This window comes from Anser anser (genome assembly GCF_964211835.1).
Source record: "Anser anser genome assembly, chromosome: 1".
In the NCBI taxonomy this organism is placed as follows: domain Eukaryota; kingdom Metazoa; phylum Chordata; class Aves; order Anseriformes; family Anatidae; genus Anser; species Anser anser.
In genome coordinates, this window is record NC_139720.1 from 146046492 (window position 1) to 146073382 (window position 26891).

The 26891-nt window shown below is 36.9% G+C and overlaps 1 protein-coding gene and 1 long non-coding RNA gene across 6 annotated transcripts; both read left to right on the forward strand.

Annotated features, from left to right (window-relative positions):
- The first annotated feature begins 699 nt into the window (after positions 1–699).
- LOC310892445 lies at positions 700–6079 on the forward strand. Its single transcript, XR_014578140.1, has 3 exons — positions 700–797; positions 4587–4706; positions 6031–6079. It is a non-coding gene; the product is annotated as an uncharacterized lncRNA (long non-coding RNA).
- An 84-nt stretch (positions 6080–6163) lies between these two features.
- On the forward strand, positions 6164–20266 carry LOC310892181 (coiled-coil domain-containing protein 138-like). 5 transcript variants are annotated; one of them, XR_014577924.1, is made up of 9 exons: positions 6164–6294; positions 7667–7822; positions 8620–8736; positions 9670–9868; positions 11854–12036; positions 15943–16011; positions 16358–16654; positions 18665–18803; positions 20031–20266. XR_014577924.1 is itself a non-coding variant. In XM_083819617.1 (7 exons), exons 1-7 carry the CDS (start codon positions 6202–6204, stop codon positions 16423–16425), a joined length of 885 nt encoding a protein of 294 aa, XP_083675743.1. In that variant the 5' UTR covers positions 6164–6201; the 3' UTR covers positions 16426–17940. The 5 variants fall into 5 exon arrangements, 3 of the variants coding, with proteins under 3 accessions (XP_083675743.1, XP_083675745.1, XP_083675744.1); XM_083819617.1 differs by lacking the exons at positions 18665–18803; positions 20031–20266 and having other exon boundaries at positions 16358–17940; XR_014577925.1 differs by lacking the exons at positions 18665–18803; positions 20031–20266 and having other exon boundaries at positions 6165–6294; positions 15889–16011; positions 16358–17940.
- The last annotated feature ends 6625 nt before the right edge of the window (positions 20267–26891 follow it).

The following is a 26891-nucleotide window of genomic DNA, read 5'->3' on the forward strand; positions in this document are numbered from 1 at the left end:
ACTTTCACCCTCTTTATTTCCAAGGCCATTAGACCATTCTTGAAACATGCACTCCATTTTTTGTGTCATTTCTTAATGAGAAGTAATCAAATACGTAGTGCCTATATCCCTAAAGAGGTATTGTGCTTATTCTTCCCCTGTAAGCGGAAAGGTTGGGCCGCAAGTCAACAAAGAGCCACGACTATTTTATTTATCCAGGCAGAGGTTGCCTGGAGAGGTTGAGGAGTCCCCGTCCTTGAAGATCTTCACAAGCTGCCTGGACGTGGTCCTGGGCAGCCTGCTCTGGGTGGCCCTGTTTAAACAAGATGGTTGGACCAGATGGTCTCCAGAGGTCCCTTCCCACCTCGGCCATCCCGTGATTTGTTGAGGAAGTGGACAGTGATTTTGTTTCTATCACTGTCCGTGCTGAGAAGAAAAAAATTGAACTTTTAATCATTTAGCAATCACATCAAATGATTTCAATGTGATGGTTAAGTCAAAAAGTGAGTTTTGAATCTACAGCTATTTGAATGGTTTTTGATTCTTTCAGTTAAGTGACGCGAACGAACAGAACAAGAAGTTAGATGATCGAGCAAGAAGCATGCAAGCTCAGTTAAATGATTTACAGGTAAGGTTTCTTCTTCCAGGTACCTTCTTCCTTTATAGTTAACAAGTGAAATATAATTCATTGTTACGTTTTATTGTAGCAGAAGCATGTATTGGTAATGACACAGAAGTCCAATGATTCGGGAGAAGGGTTGCGCTCACGTAAACGTCGTAAGGAGAAAAATGAGACAGGAGCATCAGAAAGTGATAAGGTAAGGACTGGGCAAGGTGAAAGATCTGTTTGAAAGACTTTAGGCAGTAGAACGTTATGTATCTGCTAGAAATTAGAAAATGCTAGAAATTAGAAAAATAATTTTTATTGATTTTTTTAGTGAGTTAATTACAGTAGGAATAGGTAGACACTATATTGGGAGACACAGATAGTCAACTGAAAGAATAGAGTATGTTGCTAAAAATGTCTTTTGAATTTTATATTGTGTATGTATATGTTTTTTGCTTATTTAGCTGTTTTCTTCTTCCTCTCATGTTATCTCTCAACTATGAATTAATATTATATTCTGCCTGCACTGTAACTGTTTTCTTCTGCTGTGTCAGAGCAAATCTTAAACTTATTCTGGTTACTGCTACAGTACAACACTGTCCTTTATGAATAAAACCAGCTGAAATGTAGTTAGAGAAGTCAGATAACAAATTTTAATTTGATAAGCCAGAGATGATTGTACTGCTGTTATACTTTGGGGAAATGGTCTTTAATGTGGGAAAGAATAAATGCAGTGTTCATATATAGTTCCAAAAGGATCACCTTGTTTTCCTTAAAATACCTTCTTGCATCACTTAATGAAATACTTTCTGTCTCCATGTTATTCCAGTCAGTAGCAAGTCCTCTGCTAGCACTCTGCCAACATTTCCCGACTGGTAATGACTTTCTCCCGCTAGAGGCTAAACTGAAATGAGAAAGAGAGATATTCACGCCATTCTACTTGATCTATATCAGATGCCTTAAAACTGTACTGTCTCTATATAGCCAACATATTTCTCTGTGTACGTAGGTTTTAGCGTACTTTAGTCGCAAGTGATATATGAGCAGCATCAGTAGTTATAATTCTGAGTGAAGAGAAGAACAGTTGTCTGAAGGTAGATACAAGAAGACCTGTGAAGGTTTTAAAGAGCTGTTTGTGCAGCCTGTCTTCAGGAACCTCTGGATACCTTTCACAGAGTTTTTCTGTACAGTTGTAGTAGAGGGACAGAATGACAATGTCATGAAGTCTTTATTCTTCTAACGGTGCTACTTACACAGTTAAAATTTAGCATAAGTAGATTGTATGAAATAAAGCAAAGGAGTGTATCACATGTATCAAAATGAGGATTTCCACATGCACAGATCATTAAGCCATTGAGGGAGGATGCACAAGCCATTGAGGGAGTATGTAGATACAGGAAAAAAAGGGAGAAAGGTGTCAGGGGAGCAGGACCTCAACTTTCAATAGGGAAGGAATGTGTTAAGATAGATGGTTCAAATCCGTAAAAGTGATTTTAAAGATGTCTTTAGAAAAAACACAAGTGGCTTTAAAAGTGTCACACAGGTTAGAGAAGTGTTGAAAAGCCAGGAGCAGTTAGTGGTTATCTGTAAAAACTTGTGGAGGTCAAGTGGAGTCAACTAGAAAAATCTGATGCCGTTCTTTTCAAATGGGAAAGAGTTACACAGCCATCAACTTAATGTTGGTTCTCAGCTAAATAAATAAATATATGTCCTGGCAAGCTATGAACAAACCATGCGAAGTGCCATGCCAAAAACACTGCAGTAAATGGCAACGAGCTTGTGTTAATCCTAAATTGTCAAATCAGTGTGATTTCCATTAGGACAAGGTAACAGGCATGGCTAGTAGAGGAGTACTAGTTATATGTATGTCTAGACTTTGCTGTATTGTTTCTGGTACAGTTTTACGTGGCGTTTTCATAATCATATTAGAAAAGTATGACAGCTGAAATAAGGTTGGTGGTAAGGTGTAGTGAGACAGTGTTTCACAGCTGAAGGAATGTACATAGTAGATTCTGGAATAGTCTCTTTTGGGTCCAGTATTGGGTGTTTTCAGTGAGAAGTGTGATGGTGAGAAAGAGCACACTTGTTAAACTTGAAGCGAATAGCAAGCGAGGGAGAATTTCAAGCATGCTGAAAAAGAAGGTTAGGATTAAAATTGATCTTGACAAATTGAAGAGGTAGTAGGTCTGAGAAAAGCGCAATGCTTCAGAGGCAAGAGTGTGCAGTATTGCATTTGAACAGAAATATCATGTGTACACGTACAGGGTGATGAACAAATGCAGGGACACGTGAACATGCCAATCTTTGGCTACATAAAAGGCTGCCACAAAGAGAAAGAAACTAATCTTTTTTTTTTCCATGTCTGTGATAGAAGTAGTGGCAGGGTAAGTATGAGGAAAAACTAGATTAAAACAAAAGCAGTCAACCACTGGGTCAGAGAGGTCAGTAAGACTGGTGCTTCCAGTATTTGCAGGTCTTCAGAACAGACTAGACAAACATTTGGCAGGAATGAAGTGATACAGTTGATTATGATATGGATGGTACCCGATTTAATAATGGAATTGGATGGTTTAGACATCCTGGCACCACCTACAGCAACCCAGTGGCCTGTGAAATTATTGCCAAATCCCTGAAGCACTGTGAAATTATTGTCAAACCCCGAATATGCAAGCCTTATAAAGCATTGTGTAACGTAGTTTGGAGAAATTGAGAATCTTAATTCAAATTTTTTCTCGCAAAACCTTTCACTTGTAATTCTGCTGTCCCTGACTGTTTTGAAAGTTTATGGTCAGTTTCAAGCCACCTTGCTCCTGCTCCATCCCAAGCTGAGCAAGCCTTTCCTAGGCTTGGTTAACTCTAAAGGTTCGGCCTTTTCAATGGAAGTAGTTGAGCAGTCCGCTTGGAGCCTATCTGTAGCATTTTTGTTTGTCGATGAGATCGTTTCTATATTTACCACTAAAGTCCTTTTTGCAGCATGATAACAGTCTGAGAGCGAGGCTTAAGAAAATGTAGTGGATGGCTGAATTGTTAGTGCAAAAGACAGCACTTCTGAACAAAGCGCTATTTTCACATAGAAGTTTCTCACAGTTTCTGAGAAAAGGAACGTTATTTTCTGAAAACATTTGTTTTATACTCAGCTTCAAAGCCTCAGTGTTGTGTTTTTTTTTCGGAATCTGCTGGCATATATTTAATTATATTACAAATTTCCAGTGAGGGGGAGAAAAGACACATTCCTTGGTTTCTTTTTCAAGACGTACAGGTTTTTGACTGTTACAAGTAATTGTCATTTCAGTTTTCCTTTGTTGCTGTTTTTTGTCTGTTTTTGCTTATAATTTAATGGTATGTCCTGGTATTAAATTATATTATTAAATTGTTATAAAATATTATATTAAAAGATAACTATGTTGAGTTTCACAAGGGTTTTTTTTTTTCCAATTCAATGAAATGTAACAAGTATTGGATACATTCCTGGACATTGCAGGACAGGTGTTTAAGTACAGGTGAACTAAAGCGTCTTAACTATCAGCAGTGAATGGTTAGAATATTTGAAAGATTCAAGAAAGAGAGAATTGGGCATGTTTGTGGTTAAAATGGATGCTAAGAAGAAAAGCTAAGTGTAAACAAAAGCTTTGACATTTGTTTTCATTCACAGTTCTTTCCCACATGTGACTTAACTGAGGAATGTACAATTGAGAAGATCTAGGTATTTTCTGGAAAAAAATAAGATCCATAGGCTGTACGCCGTGGCTCCCATTTTCTTTCTATTTCTTCTTAATACGTGGTGTGGATGTTGCTTTCTTCACTACTGGTTGTATGTGCAGATTGGACCATGCAGAATTACAAATTTGATCTTTGGAAGTTTGTCCTATTATTTTAACAGTAAAATGGAACTTAGTTGAGAATTATTTCTAAAATACGCTCTTGTTAATCATGCTTTAACATTTGATATTTCTAAAATACGCTCTTGTTAATCATGCTTTAACATTTGATATTTCTATAGCAACCTGATACCGAAATGAACCAAATGAAAGAAACCTTGAGAGGAGTGGCTGAGGAAAATAGTAAACTGAAGTCATCATTTAAGTCTGTGATGGATGAGAATGATTCCCTTAAAAAACAGGCAAGATTAATTATTTCCTGTTATTAGTAGCTTTAGAAGTTACAGTCAACAATTTTAAACGTTTGAACAAGTTGTTTGCAAAATTGCTGATTTTGTTTCTGTAAGACAAGAATTGTGTGAATGGTTGTAATTACTTTCTGCTTCATTTTCTAGCACGTGAAATTTAGTCTCTCAGATCTTTTCCAGTATTAAAGAAATTAGAGTTAGTCCCCTGACCCTGTAGCAACAGGTGATTTTAGGAAAGACTAACCATATCCTTTGAAGCAAACTGAGATTGGATAGAGAGAAAGTATTTTATAATGGAAGCCACCCTGTGCTGAATTGCTCTGCTGATTCTATTAAATAAAAAGTAGTATGTGTATTTCTAATTCCATGATTACTCAGTATCTTCAGTTATTTTTGAAAGTGTTAATTAAAGGAATATTTTCTCTGTTCTTAAAGACACGCTGAGACAGTGGTTCACAATAATACAGAGTTAAAGTTTTCTTCTCACTTGACTTAAATCTGACCTAAATGCTGACAGGCAAATTGCTACGTAAACTCTTTTGACCATTGCTCCTTCAGTGAATTGCAGTTCTGATGCTCTTGAGTCTGATGAAAATCATCTGCTTCCTAGTCTCAGTAAAATCTTTGTCCTTCTCTTTTGTGCAAACTGAAGTATTCACAGAGGACTTACATGATGATCGGGATGTTTGTTGTATCCATAGAGTACGTTACTTATATTTAAATGGAGGTTATAGTTTGCCTCGTATTCTTTTCTCACAGAGCATGGTCAGTGACAGTGTCATTCTTGCGAGAAGAAAACTTTCACCCTCTCTATTTCCAAGGCCATTAGACCATTCTTGAAACATGCACTCCGTTTTTTGTGTCATTTCTTTATGAGAAGTAATCAAATACGTAGTGCCTATATCCCTAAAGAGGTATTGTGCTTATTCTTCCCCTGTAAGCGGAAAGGTTGGGCCGCAAGTCAACAAAGAGCCACGACTATTTTATTTATCCAGGCAGAGATTGCCTGGAGAGGTTGAGGAGTCCCCGTCCTTGAAGATCTTCACAAGCTGCTTGGACGTGGTCCTGGGCAGCCTGCTCTGGGTGGCCCTGTTTAAACAAGATGGTTGGACCAGATGGTCTCCAGAGGTCCCTTCCCACCTCGGCCATCCCGTGATTTGTTGAGGAAGTGGACAGTGATTTTGTTTCTATCACTGTCCATGCTGAGAAGAAAAAAATTGAACTTTTAGCAATCACATCAAATGATTTCAATGTGATGGTTAAGTCAAAAAGTGAGTTTTGAATCTACAGCTATTTGAATGGTTTTTGATTCTTTCAGTTAAGTGACGCGAACGAACAGAACAAGAAGTTAGATAATCGAGCAAGAAGCATGCAAGCTCAGTTAAATGATTTACAGGTAAGGTTTCTTCTTCCAGGTACCTTCTTCCGTTATAGTTAACAAGTGAAATATAATTGTTACATTTTATTGTAGCAGAAGCATGCATTGGTAATGGCACAGAAGTCCAATGATTCAGGAGGAGTGGTGTGCCAACCTAAACCTGTTAAGGAGGAAAATGAGACAGGAGCATCAGAAAGTGATAAGGTAAGGACTGGGCAAGGTGAAAGATCTGTTTGAAAGACTTTAGGCAGTAGAACGTTATGTATCTGCTAGAAATTAGAAAATGCTAGAAATTAGAAAAATAAAATAATTTTTATTGATTTTTTTTAGTGAGTTAATTACAGTAGGAATAGGTAGACACTATATTGGGAGAAACAGTCAACTGAAAGAATAAAGTATGTTGCTAAAAATGTCTTTTGAATTTTATATTGTGTATGTATATGTTTTTTGCTTATTTAGCTGTTTTCTTCTTCCTCTCATGTTATCTCTCAACTATGAATTAAAATTATATTCTGCCTGCACTGTAACTGTTTTCTTCTGCTGTGTCAGAGCAAATCTTAAACTTATTCTGGTTACTGCTACAGTACAACACTGTCCTTTATGAATAAAACCAGCTGAAATGTAGTTAGAGAAGTCAGATAACAAATTTTAATTTGATAAGCCAGAGATGATTGTACTGCTGTTATACTTTGGGGAAATGGTCTTTAATGTGGGAAAGGATAAATGCAGTGTTCATATATAGTTCCAAAAGGATCACCTTGTTTTCCTTAAAATACCTTCTTGCATCACTTAATGAAATACTTTCTGTCTCCATGTTATTCCAGTCAGTGGCAAGTCCTCTGCTAGTACTCTGCCAACATTTCCCGACTGGTAATGACTTTCTCCCGCTAGAGGCTAAACTGAAATGAGAAAGAGAGATATTCACGCCATTCTACTTGATCTATATCAGATGCCTTAAAACTGTACTGTCTCTATATAGCCAACATATTTCTCTGTGTACGTAGGTTTTAGCGTACTTTAGTCGCAAGTGATATATGAGCAGCATCAGTAGTTATAATTCTGAGTGAAGAGAAGAACAGTTGTCTGAAGGTAGATACAAGAAGACCTGTGAAGGTTTTAAAGAGCTGTTTGTGCAGCCTGTCTTCAGGAACCTCTGGATACCTTTCACAGAGTTTTTCTGTACAGTTGTAGTAGAGGGACAGAATGACAATGTCATGAAGTCTTTATTCTTCTAACGGTGCTACTTACACAGTTAAAATTTAGCATAAGTAGATTGTATGAAATAAAGCAAAGGAGTGTATCACATGTATCAAAATGAGGATTTCCACATGCACAGATCATTAAAGATTTGCTTTTTCCTTTTTAAAGCATTTCGTTAGAATTATAAAATAGATTGATTTTGTATGTGAAAATCTCTTCCCAATTCTTCCCAAGCCTTTCATAAACATTTGTCTAAGCACATAATAAAGCATTTGCGTATTACTAATGTACTCATATATTTTAGTCTATTGGTGTTGTGGTTTAGAAAATCATAAACTTGAAAGCTGAAATAACTGATGTTGTGGATGTATTACAGGTACTACTGAATTCAAAAGTTTACGACCTCTTAACTATTCTTATGGACTGGATCTCAAACGAACACCTTAGCAAAATAGAAATACAAGGAGAGAGAGAGGGCAATGATAAACCTCAGTGTGCTAAAGAAAACTGCACTCCAGAAAATTGTATGAAGGTAAAGGCATTTGAATTTGTTGAGGCTAAAATGTTAAGATTCTTTTTATTATTTTTGAGAGTGTAACAGGTCAGCCTGTTTTATACGCGCTTTGAATACATTAATTAAAAGAAAATGACAGTCCATCAGTATTAATTCCAACAGTGAGATGTAAGAGATAATTTGTCATTCGTGGAACATACAGATCATTTTTAAGGAAATGTGTACTGTTCAGTCTGAACTTTAGATTCCACCTGTCTTTCTCTTTTAAGTCATTTTTATCAGCTGATAATTTGTCTTGTGTTTTATCTGTAATACTGTATGTAATTCCTTTTTTCTAAGGAGATATACACATCTAATTTAAAGTATTTTAGTGCTGATATTAGGTATTAAAAGTTCAATTTATGTCTTATAAAAGATGATACCATGCAATTCTTTTAACACCGTCTTTCTTGGGATACCAAGGCTTGGAAATCAGTGAGGTGTTCAGGAAATCTGCTTTTACAGTGTTTTTTTCATTATATTTAAAATTTGTAGCCATTGGTATTAGACTTCAGAGTCTGAGCTCACACAATGTCTTTCCACTTTTTGTGTAAACCTGTGTAAAATGTAAATTCAGTATATGTATATAATTCTGTTACCTGTACCAGGTCTGCACAGTGAGTATTTGCACATGTAGTCTGTTAAACTCTGGGAATAAGTTTATTTTACTTTAGTGTTGTTTTGTTTTGTTTTTCTTTGTTTGCTTTTTACTTGTGGTTAGCTTATACTGTAAGTTCATATACTGCATATAACTTTGCCATTCTGTATTTTTACAGCTTTTGCATGTGGTCACTGGACAGCTCCAGTGGATGCCATTTGTGGATCCTAAACTATATATGCCTGTCATTCAATTTATCTACTGGTCTCTAAGGCAGATAAACACTGGTAATAAGGTAAGTTCCCGAGTGATATTTTGTATTATAAATGAGTATGAAAAGTAGATGTTTTCAGGGATTATATATAAAAGAAACTTTGCTCTCTTTGCAAAGCATAAATTCCTACCACAGATACATAGCAAATGAAAAAATAATTCTCATCAAATTAACTTTCTCACATTCATTGTTATATTTTGCACCATGTATGTAAACATATTTTTACATACATATGTGATCTTTGTTGCAGCAGTGTCTAGCATCTCAGGAATGATATTTTACCTATGTGCTTACAAAACTTGTGAACTAGGAAAAGAAATATATTTTTGTTCACTTTATGCATGAGATTTGTTGAAATTGATGGCAATGTGTGGCAAAGTAGCAAAGGAATTTTGATTTCTTTGTTCTCTACTCAGTGTCTAACTGAATAGAACTGTAAGCTGGTGGTTCTAGTGCTAATAAGAAAATATTCTAAATGAGCATGTTATTAAGTTTGATTCCGAAGTAATATTTCTGTACAGTTTGTTGAAAAGTCCAATACGTCTTACCTGTACGGTATTCTTAAGGTTCATGTTTAGACCTTAATTCTGTAAATGCTTTTGTAGGATCTAGCTTCAGGCATCTTCAGAAAAGAGTATAGTGTAGTAGGCAGCGTTGATTAAAGCTGAGTTTGAACTGACTTTATTCTGGAACCAGAGGCAAATTAAATAATGTCAGCATATCAGGGGTCCTGACTACCTTGTCTTTTTGTGAAGTGTGTGTTGACAAGGCCCTGTGCTAATGTTGTTCAACTGCTTATGGAACGCAAAGTAGTACAGATTATATTGCAATACATGGTCAAGGCATTTGCTATTTAATATTTAATCCTTAGGGGAACATACATATCTATACATAGTAGACAGGATTTTCTTGTATTTTAATGTTTACACTAAATGTGCACGTTGTTTGAAACAGCATGCAAGCATGACATCAACAATGGAGAGACTTGGAGAAGTTATTTTCAAAGGCATAGAACATCAGGGAAACCTGCAAACATGGTCTGAAAAGTCTACACAGAGTACACCAAAAACTGTACTTTTCTTTACAAGCTCCTTTATGCCTTTGAGGTTTCTGTCAACTTTAATTTTGCTTGAAACAGCGAAGTTTCAGCAAGGTAAGTTCTGGTTTTTATGATGTCTTTTTTTATCATCTTTTTATTTTTATCCTTTTTTTAAAAAATCTTATTTCCAGGAATGTGCCTGGATGAAAAACAAATTTACAAAATGCAGCAGTTCAATGATACTGTAGCATCTGTAATGCTTTATTAGTGAAGGATGTTTTATTTGAATTTTACCACCTGATAAAGCATAATATAGGGAAGGAAGTATGAACCTTGCTATTATTCATGTCATAATTTGTGTGGTCATTTTAATATGTGTTATTGTTGTCAGTGAGATCAACGTTTTTTGTGACGAAGGGGAAAAGAGATGTTGGTAATTCTCTCAAGCAATCACTCTAGCAGTGATTTGTTTGTCAAGATCTTCACTGCATATAATGGTACAGCTAATTGCTCTTCAGTAAACTGAAATCAGTAGCAAATTTCAGAGAGTTCTAGAATTTCATTGCTTTGTCCAAGTTTGATGTAAAGCTCATAGTCTGTCTAGCTCTTACCTCTCTGCTGTCTCCCCTCCTCTCCTACCAAGTCTGTCACTGCAAGTGGCTACCCATAAACATTATCAACATTGAAAAACATTGAAAAATGCTACTATATGCTGATGCAGTATAGTAATGTATTTTGTTAACAGGCAAAGCAAACAAGGTCATACTTGTCTGGAGATATCACAGTTCTTAGTGACTTTTGCTTCAGTTCATGACAGTTACTCCACTTGTGCAATCTCCAGGATGCCGTAGCATCTCTTCTCAGCAGGAGTTTCTTTAAAAACAAACAGAGCCTGAAAAGACAAAAAATTTTCGTTGAAGTGATGACAAAAATACTGACCTGTGCAGTATTTATACTGGTAGTGCTTAGAATAAACAGGATTTAAACATTCTGGAAGACCATCCTGACACCATTAATAAGCAAGTACAGTATTTCAGCTGTTGGAGGGAAGAATCGGTATATTTTCAATTTCAGTATCATATAGTTTCAGTCAGTATATTTTGGTGAAGCACGATGATTACCCTGAAATTGAAACTCACATTTCTAGAAATGGTTGATAAAAATGATGAAAATGAATTACAATACAAAAAAAAGTACTTATTGCAGAGATTAACTGTAAGCAGATGAAAGCTGTTGATCAGAATGAATCAGTTTAGCTTCTCATGGTTGGTTTTTACTGCAAGCTTATAGAACGTGGAAAAAAAATCTATTAAATGTATGTTGAAACTTACTGTGTATGAATTTTCATCACTGACCACGTGTCTAATGATCTAGTGATGATAAAGCAGCATGTTCAGTTTAAATATATATCCTGTTTCCTTCAAGATGCTAATATCCAGCAGATGGCACTGCAATTAAACTTTTGCTGTGTGATAAATTTTTGCCTTACTCCTAATTTTCTGTGCTCCGGATGATCAATGCTATTCCAAGATATTGAGGAAGATTTGACATCATGAAATTAAGAAAATTGAATTGATTCACTTAATCTAAATTCTCTGAATAATTTAGTGCTCTCCAAAATGGATGCGTATATAACATAGATGCACTGAAACTTAAACTACAGCCTTTTATGGAAAGGAATGCGAATAGTTGCTGTCATGAAAGTAATTGCACTTATTCAGATGAATTAGCCTTTTACTCCTTTATTAGAGGCTTCCCAGATGTTGAAACCAATATAGTCCCAAACTATGCAGCTTGTGATTTCCTTTTCTCTCTTAAGGAAGATATTAGAAAGGTTTTATGTTTGTAAATATATTTTGCTCAATTTGTGAGTTGTAGCATGTCTTTTTTTCCACTCACAACAATTTTTTTAAGGAATAAAAATAGGCAGAGTATGCCTTTAAATAAATAAATAAAATTAATATTTTCAGCCATCTAACTTTTTTTTATTAGTATATATTTGCAACAGTAACTCTTAGGATAAATATTCACGTGTTTGTGATCATCTAATGGAACTGTGATTATAGAATTTTTATTCCCTGTTTTCTGTTATCTTTCAGTGAATTACCTGACTCATGCATTTCGTTCCCTTTGCGTGGACTTGAGAACAGATGAAGGAAAGATGTTATTTTTGCAATACCAATGTGTGCCTGTCGTACTAAGCCACTTAACTATATCCAGAAAATGTCTCCTTTCTTGTCCTCTTGATGCATTAACTGAGATGGCCAGGAGCTCTGATAAAAGTGAGTAATTGAAAAAAAAAAAAAAAAAGTTATGATGAAAATAGGTGAGATAAGTATAAATACCAAGTAAAAAATAACGTGATGCTTCTCTATAAATAACCTAATCTAGCATTAGCATTTATTTGTGTCATTTAAATTCATTAGAGATATAAAGTATGTTTCTGAATTGTCTGTCTCTTCTCGCTGTCAGCATCCATGCTTTACATATTGTCCTGGTTGCTTTCTTACTGGTGTGATTTTTTTGTTATTATATTTAGTTTAGCTTTTCTGTTTATTGCACTGGTTTACCTTGCTGATGTTTTGCCAATGGGTATTTTTCTTTTGAAGTAAGACTGTGCCAGGGCAGCCATTTCATGAAATCCTGTTAGCAGGTGGAGATAAAAAAAAAAAAAAAAGTTTATCTCCCCCCCTCCCCCCCCATGAACAGCTCTCCCCTAGCCATTTTTCACTTTCAAATAATTGGAAATGGCACATCTGTAAGAGATGGTTATGTTTTGCTGAATTGTACTGTAGTGTGGTCCTATAAAAGGGTTAATAATCTCATTATTCACAGTGCTTTTCCAGGTGATACAGGCAAAGAATCAGTTGATAACAGTCTGGATGAACACAAAACTAGTGAGCCATTCCAGTGTCGTGTGGAATAATCCTTGTTACTTTTCTTAGAATAAAAATCATTCGCTGTTTTTTTAGAACAGAAAAGGGGAGGAGAAGGGACTGCTGCTATTTGTGAAATACATATTGTTGGCTTGGGGTATTTTGTTACCATGTACTATAGCGGTGAAAATAGAAAGCGTGTTTAACTTGGGATGGAAAAACATTGAGTTAGAAGCCATTTTGTAGTGAGATAAGTGGCAGAAAGATTTACCTGATGTTGTTTTCTTCCTTTCAGACCGTGTGGTTAGTTTAGTTTTTTTTACACCAAAGTATTTCTAATCATCGTAATTTTGATTGGTAAAGTAACTGGGAGAGAAAAACCTAAGCAGGGTTGATGGTATCTGACATGACTTTGAAGAAAAATTCCACTAACAGTACATGTTCTGTTACCTAGCAGTAGTCATTTTGATATGCTAGATGCCTAGATTTAGAAGAATAATGGAGATAAATTGTGAGAAGTTCACATTTTGCCATGTTGCTTCTCAGAGAAGATATATATGCAAAACCAGGGAAGGAGGACTAATGCTTAATTGGATTAACATATGATTGAGAATTTATTTTTCAGCAACTGGATATAAAGCCTTATGCAGAGCCTTTCTCTTTGGTATAAGGAATTGCCTATATACATGCTATAGTCAGATTCTGTTCTTTTCCAATATATAGTTAATGTTTTCCAAGAAATTGTTAATGATGACAAGTAGTATTGTTGACAGGTAATCATAATTTCATACCTTTGTATGTTTCTTATGAACAAGTTATTAAAAGCAAACTGGAAGGTGGCTGTGAATATTCAGAGGTCTCTCTGTGTTAGACTAAAACAGGACTTTATGCACAATTTTAAAACTTTATTGTTATGCAGCCTTAAATATGAAGTCATAAGTAGCTGATCTTGTACTAAAATATGGAAACGTGTTACCCAACGAAACAGCCTCTGACCAACAGGAGTCGAAGTCTATATTTTTTCTCTATGATATGCAATCCCTAAGCATTCTTTCGATTTGCTGGAATAATCTTCTGAGTCTATATGATTATTCCAGTATTTTTGTTTAAACATATTACCGTTACAGCTTACGTGATTAGAAACTGAGTAAGAAAAAAAAAGCACTGATTTTTTTCAGATGTTCTTTTTCATAACTTAATTTTTTAATTTATTTTTTTGTGAAGTATTTTTATGGATTCAAATTTTAATTGTCCAGGCTGCAAGATGAGTCAGATGTGAAATACCAAATGCTTTGCACTGCCTCTTCCTGTAACTGCATGTACCTGTTGTTACAGTAAGCAATATATGCTAATGGTTCTATACATTTCAGACCTATCTGAAGCCCTCTTGTAGGTTTTTTCCTGAAAAAAAAAAAAAAAATTCTCGTCCTCATATTCCAGACATAAGGCCTAGACTCCCTCATATATTGAGGGAAATTACTTAAGCTGCATGAGAAGAAAGCACCTATTGGCCTAAGATGGACATTTCTGTGCTTTGATAGAAATTATAATAAGAGATTCTGCAGTATTGCTTAAGCCCATTGACCGACTTGGTTTCAGTACTCATTTTTTCAGATTTTAGAGCAGTATCATTCCTTTTGGCTTCGTAGTATTTCTGATCCAGTGGGTGTCCAAGTTTCCCTTGCTAGTTCACACGTCAACAATGCTAATAAGGCATCCAGTTACTGAAAACATAACGTCAAATGTAACAGTTGAGGTATTGGTATCATCTGTTTCCTGTCAATATGCAGTATCTTAATGGCAAATTAGAATTAATAATCTTATTTGCTCTTCATCTTTACTGGCACACAGCTTTTTATGTACCCCATCCCCATTTTGGTTCAGGTGTTTCACATCCAGAATCCTGTCAGGGGAGAGTCCCGACACCATTGTTTCAATTGGAAATGGTGGAGGTCTGAAAGATAACATTGTTTGGTACTTTCTTTCTCTTTCTGTCAGTTTGTTATTGTATGTTCTTTGGTACTTTCCAGCTCAGGTTACGTGTTCATATGCAATATCTTCTACTTTTCTGATTGTTACTTTCTTCTGCTAGTTCTTTTTTACAAGGAAGAGAGGAATCAGCAGGCAGAGGTGGAGGAATAATTAATTCTTGAGTGATCTTTAAGCTATGAACCTGCCCGAAGATGGGTGTGATAACAAAACCTGATCTGATAACATTGTCACAGAAAGTAGATTTAATGCTTTGATAAACTTTGAATGCACCTCAAACACTGTTCAGTTGAACAAAACCAAATTTTAATACTTTTTTTCTTAATTTGACTCATAGAACAATTGTACTTATTAGCCAATGTTTCTCTGTAACATTCGAGGAAAATTGAGACCAATGCTATAGCTGAAGTAATTTTATAAAGAAGGTTATTTTCCTTGGGGCTTTTTTTGGAAGTAGGTGGTATAATTTGTGCAGTTTGAATAACACCTGTGTATTGTAAGAGTTCAGACTTTATTTATATGACATGATGTTCCAGAATCATATGAGTTGCATCTCAGGTTAGGTTTAATTATGTTAAGACTTTATTTGAGTTTGTCATCTTGTTTGAAATATTGTGCTTAGTTCTGAGCTGGTTATTGCAGGAGTGGAACAGAGGAAATAAGGCAGGCAAGGACAGAAGAATTGTTGGAACAAAGCTCTTTTAGGTTTCCACCTGGAAGAGAGAGTTGTGATTCCTTTAGTGATTCTAGTAGGTCGTTAGGCTTTTCCTGGTTTACTAAACAAAGTAACCCCGAATAGCGTATAGCTGCGATTTACAGGCTATCTAGGTTATTTGTGGAATGGTGTTTTTCTCTCTAAGGCCTCATTAGAATCACTCTTCAACGGTCAGACCATATTGGTTGCTGTTTAAAACTAGACCGTTTAAAACTAGAAGTTCACTTTTCAAAGCCAGATGGTTTGCTTTCTTTTTAGCCAACTCCTTACACACCTTCCAGTTCTTTTTCTAATCCCCATTTTCTCCAATACAATGATATTGCATGTAATGCTGCATAAACCTATAGCACACTTCTGTCTTTAGTTTCTGAAAATGTCTTGGGAGTTTTATTGAAGGGCATGAATATGTTCAGATTGGTTTGGTTTTTTTTGTACATGTCCTACATACGTGTATTACATTGGCTGTTCCCTCTTCACAAAGTGCCACTTCCCAACTTGTTAGCAACAACTGTCTAACTTTCCTTGTCATAAAATCCAGCTAACGTTTCTTTCAGATTCCTGAGGTCTGCTGTGGTGTCCCTGCCTAAAGGGCTCTTTTGGAATTACAGGTTTGGGGCTTGTCCTTCCTTGTCCTTTCCATCAAGATAGATTTCCTGCAAACCAGCAAACTAGCCAAGGTGTGCACCCAAAAGACTAAAATGCCTTTATCTTCTGTCCCATCTTTCTTGTGCGGGCCTTACTAGTTATTTTTTGATATTTTTACTTCTGTGGCTGGCAGACCTTCTGCTTTTATGGGGGGGTGAGGGGTTGTTAGACCTTGTTAAAAAAGAACAACTTTTCATACAATCTGTCTTGTTATAAAGGTAGTTCCTGGCCTCCAAGGTGTAGGTTTTTGTTCTGGTCTTTTCTGTTCCTTGTAAACTTCTGTTCAGTCCAACTGACTTCTGTGACATAAGGAATCCTGTTCTATTTTTAACCTTTTTTATTGCTTTTTTTTTTGTGTGTGTGTGATTGTCATTTGAGAATGGCGCTGGTCTCCCGTACATCCCGTGTCACAGCTGCGTGAAGGTCTTGCACATCTAGGAAGCTGAAGAGCAATTCATACCATCCTGAGGTCAACGCGTATTGGGTGATGGGCTGAAGCTGTCCTTGGGGTCTCTTAACTCGGGGTCACCCACGAAGGCATCCACACTCGAGGGGCCTTGCGCTGACTGTTATCTTGCCTGCCCTCTGTTGTGCCGTAACCACTGGCTCTTACCAGGCCCAGCTGTTGATGACAAGAGAATGAGTTAAACTCAGCAAATGGTTCCAATCTTGCAGGTGACTGTGTTAGAGACAACAGCTCATTAGGAAGCTGTTCAGTGTTGTTACTGTTTCTTTCAAGTGTTTTCTGTTTCTGTGGTCCTTATGTAACTTTTCCATGAGCTAACTTTCCATCACTCGGTTGGGTTGGTCCAGTCTCCTGGCAGATCCACATGCAATTAGAAATGAAGCAAAACTGTAATGGTTAATTTGTGAAAACATGAACTTCAAGCTGGTGTTCCTGACAGTCTTCATTTTCTGAGGTGACAGAGCTTTAGCTATAAAACAGAATTTTCTGAATAACTATAGCTGGTGAGATTTGATGCTGTGAGTGACTGATTACTTTGAGGGTAAATTTCAGATGAATTCTGTCAACAGTGATAAATTGGTCATTGTTCATTGCAGTCTACCAATCAAGTTAAGTTAATGTAGCTACAAAATGCTGCATTTTTTTATGGTTACAATGGGAGGCTTTTGCAGATTATTTAAAATTGTGTCAAATCCTGACAGGATAGATTCCAATTTAGTTTTTCTACAGTAGTTAATAAAAACAAAATCTGTGCAGAGATGAAACAAAAATATTTAAAAATATACAGTTTTTATTCTTCCAGTTCATCAGATAGACAGGCATTTAAATTATATGCTTACTTTGTACATTTTTGATGATTTAAAATATATTCTGCAAAAGCTTATTTGAAATGAATATATAAACGATGTATGAAAAATCTCTTTAAATGCATGTCTTTATCAGTTTGCTTTCACGTAATTGAACTTTGTGAGACTTGAGATATTATTTCCACCTTGGCTCTTCTGTTTTATAGTAAAAATCCCTCAGCATATTTTTTATATTGTTTTATAAACCTCACAGTTAAAACATTCTTACAGTGTATCTGTGTGTATATGTGTGTATATATATATTAATAAAGTATTTTTAAGATACCTTAAGACCAGAATTTTTAATAATAAAATAATACAGTATTTTTAAGACCAGTAAGAACAAGCCAGCAAAAAAATGCCCAGGTAAGCTGAATATGGTATTTGTTTACACCTACAAAAAGGAATTTAAGGCATTTTGTGGATATTTATAGGAATAAATTGTAGGACCTCCTTCTACAGTAAAAGTAGAATAATATTACAATAACTATTAATTTAATGGCATATTCTAAGTAACTTATCCTGGGGCATACCAAGTGTGTTTATACACTAAGGGCAGAGCGCAGTGAATAGTGACTTTTGTTGGATTCCTAACAAATTTGTTCAGTTCTGTTACCTATTAAATCATTACTTATGTTCTTTATGGTGTTGCTATAAATCAGTCTGTACTATTAGAATCAAGAGTGAAACAACACAAGGGAACAGATTTTACTTTATTCTAAATTGACTGAGTTTTGGAGAGCAGGATAAATGGAAAAGATTATACAATATGGCCATGTTAAAAAATTATCCAGCATTTTACAGGAATTGTTTCGATATTCAGGTGTTCTTATCCAACTCTGACCTCTCAATTACTATTCTGCCTGTCTTGAAACAGCACAGTGACAGTATTTTGATAATGAAAGGCTGTCTAGTATCACATCAGTGTCTACAGGTACTATTTCTGTACATCATTTTGCAGCAGCTTAAAATATTTCCTTTTGAGTCTTTTTAGCATAGCTTAGTGTTCTCCTCATGTAATCATAAGAAAAGGATCATGATCAACTAACATTGAATAAACATGTTGAAGATAAGATTTTTTAATTTGAGTTTAAAATTGTTCAGTGTCCTATTTTCCTTTGTTTTTAGGGGAATAGGCCTTGTTTTAATACCACAAGTGCTGGTGACATCAGAACTCTTAGGAACTTGGGTGGTTTTTAGTTCTTAGTTTTACCTGATTTTTGCGTCACATGCCTGGAATATACCCAGTTATTACATTGTTCTCATGGTTGCACAACATGAGGCATATAAAGCCCTCAAAAGCTATAAATCAATGATTTATTTTTCCCTGCACCAAGTTCTGTGATGAAACTTTTTAATTATTTTCTTTTACAGATTGCTTACAGCTTTTCCTGGAATACTGCAGTACTGAATCCGTTTTCCGTGCTTGTTCTGAATTGCTTCAGAATCCCGGACTAGACATGTGCTTTTTGAAAAAGATTTGTTTTATGCTACGGAAACTCTCCGAAATAAAGTAATCCTTTATTACTGTTTTTCTGTTAATTACCATTAGATCACTGAACTTGGGGACATTTCTCTTTTTTTAAAAAGCTCATCTCTGTTTTGACGTTCATTTGCTCCAATACAAATAATACTGGACTTTCATTGTTAGCAATTATGTTTAAAATGTTTGTCACAGATATGTAAGATGAGTCTCTCAATTTGCCTATAAATCTGTGTAGTTCAGAATATGAACTAAAAAATAACTAGCCTAAAGAACATATATTCCTTATTTAGATGACAAGAATGCTTAGAAGAAAACCCTTCTTTTCTTCCCCCCGACCTTCAGTTTTACCGAGTTACTTGGTAAAAATGTCCTCTGAAAATTGTTTTGTATGTGACTTAAATTTAAGTTTTGTCAATTTTCATCTCTATCAAAAAAAACCAGAGTTTAAGGTCTTGAGCCATATAAGACTTTGGGGGAATGTTAACCTTTACAAAATAGGTTTCCGTTGCTTGTTGGTTACTAATTTATTGTAACAAAGATCTTCAACATGTCAGTGGTAGAATGCTGCTGAGTTCCATTGATGTGCATTATTTAATGGGATTGTTTCATTTACAAAAGCAGGTATTTACACTAAACCGTAGCTTACATTAGAGTTAGTTATTTGCAAAACTGAGGGTTTAGTTTGATTTTTCTTAGGAACAAAATTGAACTCGGGGGGAAAAAAAGTTTTCCTGTAAAATACTCTAATTTAAATCATATTTTTCATTGGAAATAAACTAAAAGTGTACTCAGAAATCCAGATTTTTAAATTTTTTAATTAAAAGACAACCTCACAGGTAGTGCCATGAATCTTAAAAAATGAACTTTGATATATTCTTTAAAGTAAATTTTTTACCCTTGGTTTTGTAGTAGTTCATTACTATATTTGCCTTGATGTTATTGTGGATTTTCTGTACGTGTCCTGTTTCTGAAATCTTGCTTCTAATTGGGGAAACCTTTTTACAGGTTTTCCTTGATCTTCCACTGTACTACATGTAAATACCATTTAGTCAAGAGAAAGCATAGTTCTTGATGATTTTTGTCAAGATTTTTCTTACAATGCATTGATAATTTTCTGCTTAGAGACAGAGTTATGTGAAGCTCCCAATATAATTTTTTTTTAACTGATAGATAATAGATCTGTAAAATCTTTACTGTTAAGTTGAAACTTGTCAATTATCTTATGTCAATTATTCTATGTTAAATCTTTTGCAGAAGCAATAAGAAGATGTTTGAATCGTTTGCGCTTCCCGAAGTGATCAAAGAACTTCTCAGGACAACACATCCTGATCACCATCACTTCTGCGTAGACCTCAGAGTAATTCTGTATAATTTGGGAGTGGCAGAGAGCAACAGTGCTAGACTCGAGTCTAAGCAAAAGTGACTAGCACTATCTTTTGAGAATTGTTGTTCTGTGTAATGTATGCCAACTCTCTATTGTAGTTCAAAAAGTAATTTATTTATTTATTTATTTATTGTTTTTAGTGCTTTCAATAAAATTGTTCATCAAAACCTCTGTATTCTGTAAGTTACTTTGTATCATGTAGAATCGTAATGATATTTCCCTCATTCATGAATAGGAAAGTGAAAAACTGTAATATGCTAAATTTCTTTCTTTCATACTTTGTGACATAATGCTGCTGTCCTGAGTGACTCATACAGTCTAAGAAATTGGATCCATTCAGCTAAAGTTGCGTGTCCTGAGTAAGCAGATCACTAATACCAACCTTTCCATACAGGCAGAAATTTTACTTCCTTTTTACTCTTCAGAGAGTTTTATGAATTCATTGATTGATTCCTATGGTTGATAAGTAACAGGCAAGTATTTTATCAAATTATCTTTCAGATAATTAGAGTTTTAGTGATTAAAACCAAATTTTGATTGCAGTAAACTTGAGGTATCAAATGAGAATTTTTTAGTTACTTTAATTTTGTAATTTCTTGGCATTTGCTCTTTACCTGTGTTTTTGTAATATCTAGTATTTTGTCCTGCTTTATGTGAACTTCTCATGTAACTTTGCATTGTAATGTCCCTGAAAACGTAACCTATAAACATTTCTTTAAATGCCTGGCTATAGCAATCCCTGATAATAATATTATACTTCAATGCTACTAATGTATTTTATATTAATTTCCAATTCAGTTCCCATTTGGTCTCTTAGTACCCACATTTCCTTTCTGAATGTGCTTGAATATATTCTTAGTCTGTCACAATTCAGTGTTCGGAATTTTGTATATGTAGGAAACGGGATACTTTCTAAAATTTCAACTTAATCTTCCATTTCTAATTTCTGATTCATCTTTTGTACTGTAACTACAGAAAATTTAATTGTAAAATTGAAACTGCAATTAAAATGTAAAGATCTGTTGTATGTTAGTCTTTGACTAACACTGGCAGTCAGTATAAAACTTCAAACAGGTTTACTTCTCATTTTCTTACATTTTTTCTTGTTTTTCCTGTGTCTTTTTTTTACCAAAAGTCTTTAAGTCTTTGAAAGTGGATTGAAATTGAAAGCAATATTTTTTTTCAAGCAATCTGACTTTCATTTATGACAAACTTTTCTATGAAAAGATTCTACATCAGACCTGGCACCAAGTACCAGACGTAGTACTGTCTCTTCTGTCTGGAAGAGAGAGCAAGCAGCATGAACTCTGTTGGTGGGAAAACAATTTAGGTAAATTTAAATAATACTAATAGTAGATAAAAGCTTTTGCCAACAATGGATTATGTTTTGGAATAAGTATTTCTTTATCAGTAATTTCACATTTGTCAGATTTACCAGCAGTGCAAAAGCATCCATATACTTTCAGCTGGAGACAAAATCCTCTTATTTAGGAATTGTATTTCTAGTCCTCATGTGCTGCTCTGCCTGCTTAGTCATTATAATGCTAGAAAATAAACAAGAAAAAAAAAAACAAACAAAACTATAGAAAATTGTTGGCTTTTCTATATCCACATCAATGTTCTGTTCTTGGCTTTCAGTCTTCATTACTGTTTGATAACTTACTACTCTTCCTTATGGTGCCAACTTAAGAAACTAAATGTATTTTTTAATAGTGGCAAAGATAATGTGGTAAAGAGGCACATAGAGTATGTGCCAAAGACCAAAGTCTCTTGTGGTTTATATATAGTAGTGTCCTGGTTTTGGCTAGGATATGGTTAATTTTCTTCATAGTGGCTGTTATTGTTAATGCTGATAACAAACCGATGTTTTAGTTGTTGCGGAGCAGTGCTCACACAGAGCCAAGGACTGTTCAGCTCCTTGTGCAGCCCTGCTGGGAGGGGACACAGCCAGGACAGGTGATGTAAGATGGCCAAAGAGATGTCTCACACCATGTGGTGTCATGCTGAGCAATAAACTGGGGGGGTTGGCTGGGGGGCAGGTGCTGCTGCTCAGGGACTGGCTGGGCATCAGTCGGCAGGTGGTGAGCAGTTGTGTTACGCATCACTTGCTTTGTGTATATGTATATATGTATACAATTATTATTTCCCCTTTATTTTTTGTCCTATTAAACTGTCTTAATCTCAGCCCATGAGTTTGACTTTTTTTCTGATTCTCTCCCCCATCCCAGAGTGGGGAGTGAGCAAACAGCTGTGTGGTGCTCAGCTGCCTGCTGGGTTAAACCACAACAAGTAGAATCATAGAATCACAGAATATCCCAAGTTGGAAGGGACCCATAAGGATCATTGAGTCCAACTCCTGGCACCACACAGACCGTGTGACTACATGCACAGTCCAATTGCTTCTTAAATTCAGACAGGCTTGGTGCAGTGAGTGCTTCGCTGGGGAGCCTGTCCCAGTGTGCAACCACCCTCTCGGTGAAGAACCTCTTCCTGATGTCTAGCCTAAACTTCCCCTGCCTCAGCTTAACATCGTTCCTGCAGGTCCTGTCACTGGTTATTACGGAGAATAGGTTGGTGCCTGCCCCTCCACTCCCCCTCATGAGGAATCTGTAGACTGTGATGAGGTCCCCCCTCAGCCTCCTCCAGGCTGAACAGGCCCAGTGCCCTCAGCCGCTCCTCATATGTCTTCCCCTCTAGGCCCTTCACCATCTTTGTTGCCTTCCTCTGGACACTCTCCAACAGTTTAATGTCCTTCTTGTACTGTGGTGCCCAGAACTGCACACAGTACTTGAGGGGAGGCCGCACCAGCACAGAGCAGAGTGAGACAATCACTTCCCTCGACCGACTAGCGATGCCGTGCTTGATGCACCCCAGGGTACGGCTGGCCCTCCTGGCTGCCAGGGCACACTGCTGGCTCATATTCAACTTGCTGTCAACCACAACCCCCAGATCCCTCTCTGCGGGGCTGCTCTCCAGCGTCTCGTCACCCAGTCTGTACATATAGCTGGGGTTGCCCTGTCCCAGCTGCAGGACCTGGCATTTTCTTTTGTTAAACTTCATGTGGTTGGTGATCACCCAGCTCTCCAATCTGTCCAGATCCCTCTGCAAGGCCTTTCCACTTTCAGCAGAGTCTACAACTCCTCTAATTTTGGTGCCGTTGGCAAATATGCTCAAAACCCCTTCTAGTCCTACATCCAAATCATTTATAAAAACATTGAAGAGGACTGGCCCTAAAATGGAGCCTTAGGGGACCCCACTAATGACCATCCGCCAGCCTGATGTGGCCCCATTTACCACAACCCTTTGAGCCCTGCGCGTCAGCCAATTGCTCACCCATCATATGATGTTTTTGTTAAGTTGTATGCTGGACATTTTGTCCAGTAGGGTCCTATGGGAAACCGTGTCAAAAGCTTTGCTGAAGTCCAAAAAGATCACATCAGCTGGTTTCCCTTGGTCAACTAGATGGGTGATCTTATCATAAAAGGAAATCAGATTTGTTAGGCAGGACCTACCCCTCATGAACCCATGTTGGCTGGGACCAATGACTGCATTGTCCCCCAGGTGCGCTTCAATAACTTCAAGGATCATCCTCTCCATAATTTTACCAGGCACTGACGTGAGACTGACAGGCCTATAATTGCTAGCGTCTTCTTTCTTGCCCTTCTTGAAAATTGGCACAACATTTGCCAGCTTCCAGTCTACTGGGACCTCTCCAGATTCCCAAGACCATTGAAAAATAATTGAGAGAGGTCCCACAATGATGTCAGCCAGCTCTTTAAGCACCGTGGGATGAATCCCAACCGGACCCATGGACTTGTATGGATCCAGGTGGAGCAGCAAATCCCGCACATGTTCAGGGTCGGTTGGGAGTTTATCATTCCCACCATCATGGTCCTCCAGCTCAGGGCACCCTGGGTCCCGAAGCCCATCATCAGCGTTGAAGACAGAGGCGAAGAAAGCATTAAAAGTCTCTGCTTTGCCTATGTCCTTGTCTGTGAGGAGACCTTCCCCATCAAGTAGCGGACCTATGTTTTCTTTGGTCCTCCTTTTTCTGTTCACATATCTAAAAAAAACCTTTTTGTTGTCTCCCACAGACATGGCCAGCTTCAACTGTAGTTGGGCTTTGGCTACATGAATTTTCTGCCTACAAACGCGAATAGTGTCCCTGTATTCCTTCCATGTTGTCTGACCCTCCTTCCAGCAACCATACATTTTCTTTTTTCACCTAGGCTTCAGTAGAAGATCCCTGGTCAGCCAGGCTGGCCTTCTGCCCTGCTTGCCTGACTTCCGATATTTTGGAATTGCCTGATCTTGTGCTTTTAGGAGGCAGTGCTTAAAGACTGACCAGCACTGATGGACGCCAATACCTTCAAAAGCAGTTTCCCAGGGGACCTTGCTGACTAGTTCCCTGAGCAGCCTGAAGTCTGCTTTCCCCATATCCAGGGCTGAGGTTTTGGTGGCAGTTTTCCTTCTGTCGCCATAAATTTTAAACTCAACCACTTCATGGTCACTATGACCGAGAAGGCTGCCAATTGCCACATCCCCCACAAGACCCTCTCTCTTCTCCAGCAACAGATCTAGGAGGGCACCTTTCCTTGTTGGCTCCCTTAGCACCTGCACCAAGAAGTAATCATCTAGGTGCTTTATGAACCTCCTGGACTTGCTCCTGTCAGCCATGTGGTGATCCCAGTTGATGTCTGGCAAGTTGAAGTCCCCCATAAGGACAAGGGGAGTTGAGCTGGAAGCATCTCTTAGTTCCGCAAAGAATAATTCATCGGTGTTGTCTTCCTGGCTGGTTGGTCTGTAATAGACTCCCACAATGACATCCCCTTTATTTGTTTGTCCCTTAATCCTTACCCAGAGGCTCTCAACTTTGCCATTGCCAACTTGAAGTTCCACACAGTCCAGCCCATGCTTCACATACATCGCCACCCCACCACCTCGCCTACCCTGCCTGTCCCTCCTGAAGAGCCTGTAACCATCTAGTAAGTGTTCACTGTTAGAAGAAGTGAATCACTGTTAATTTTCAATTTTTGTTATATTGAGTGTTTATGTTAAAATTAAATTTAAAAAGTGAACCTGTTAAATGTTAATATAATTAAATTAATGAAGGATTTGACTAAGGATGAGACTAATGATTTTGATCTTAAGTAAATTTTAACAGAGCTGCAAAGAAAAATAGCAGTGCTCAATTTCCATTCATATTAAAGTAAACCTTAAATGTACTAGAAATCGACAAATGAATTATACAAATGAATTTGGAGTGTCTTATGAAGAATAGATAGTTCTATAAATATAGCAACTATTGTTAAGTTCCAGAATGCACATGTGATTTTTGACTCAGTGTAACAGTGTTTGGATGTGCAGACAGTTAGTGGTCATTTGATTCTTTCATGTAAAAAAAATGAAAGTCAGACTTCAGTAGAGTTATATGGAAGCTGGACTTGTCATTTCAGAACTAATTTTTTAAACCAGTTGTGAGAGACAATTTATACTAATCCTTTATTAAGTGTCATAATAATATTCTGTGAAAATCTTTTAAAAATGTAAACTATGTCATATCTGTTCCTGAATTAATCACTAATCAATTCTGTTAATGCAGAAATATTTGTGAATCCTACTAGATAAGGGTAGGAAAAAAAAAAGATGAATTTTGTATTGTTTTTATTTGCTATCTCTTTTATAGTTTGTGTTGGATTGCACTGGTAAATATGCTTTTACTTATGGGACATGCGGACTATAAATGCAAATGAGACTCTTAGAACAATGTGATTTCAGGATCAGAGACTTTAAGGAAAATAGTCTAGGAATAAATGGAACTAGCATGATCAGAAATGACTGGAAATTTTTGAGCTATTCTGGTTCAATTTTTCATTGATAATCTACAGTAACTAAGCTAACTAATAATGGTGCGTAACTTAGAAGCATAGATAACCTCTCTTACCTTTGTCATTAGGAGGCAGAAGTAGATACCAGCAAACTATCATACTAAAATTACTGTATTTCTATATTTGCATTTCCAAATGTTTGCTACACTGAGTTTTGTACACACCTGCTTGTTGCAGTGTCCTGAATACCAACCTTGTGGGGCAGCCCGGCCTGGCTGTCCATGCCGGTCCGTGTTGAGGCCTTGCTCGAACATCCCCATTTTGCTGTCATTCCCCCGAGGTTCTTTGGCGGCCTCTGTTCCAGCAATGAGCAGGGGGTTGTGGGGAAGGGGAAGGAGCTTCGGCCTAGGGGCATGTCTCCCTCTCTCCAGTAACATGCCGGAGCAATACGATTGCACGCATGGGATCAACAGGTCTGTAAGAGAAAGTGGATGAGAGAGGAGGTTGGGCTGGTGCTGTACACCAAGTCTCAGGGGGAGGAAGATGAGGAGGTCCCAGCAGTGCTTTCCTCTGCAGCCTCCGACAATGGGCAGTTTGTTCCTAGTTCACCCAGTGAACTCGGAACAGGTTAGGAGCAGCGGCAGGAGGAAACCTAAAGATGGGAGATAGCCCTCAGTGGCAATATCAAGCACTATTGCACTATTTTAAAAGGTTTTGCTTTGCCTGTTTGCCTAACTAAAAATTAAACAAAAGGCCCTGTTTCCAGTTTTCTGATGTGTCCCTCTGTGGATCTTTTGTCCTGTGTGATACACTTCTACTGGATAAATGCTGAAGTCAGATGACGAATAAATTTCTGTCAGATTGGTCATGCTTGGGGGATCTCTTTGTAGTCTTTCCTTTTCA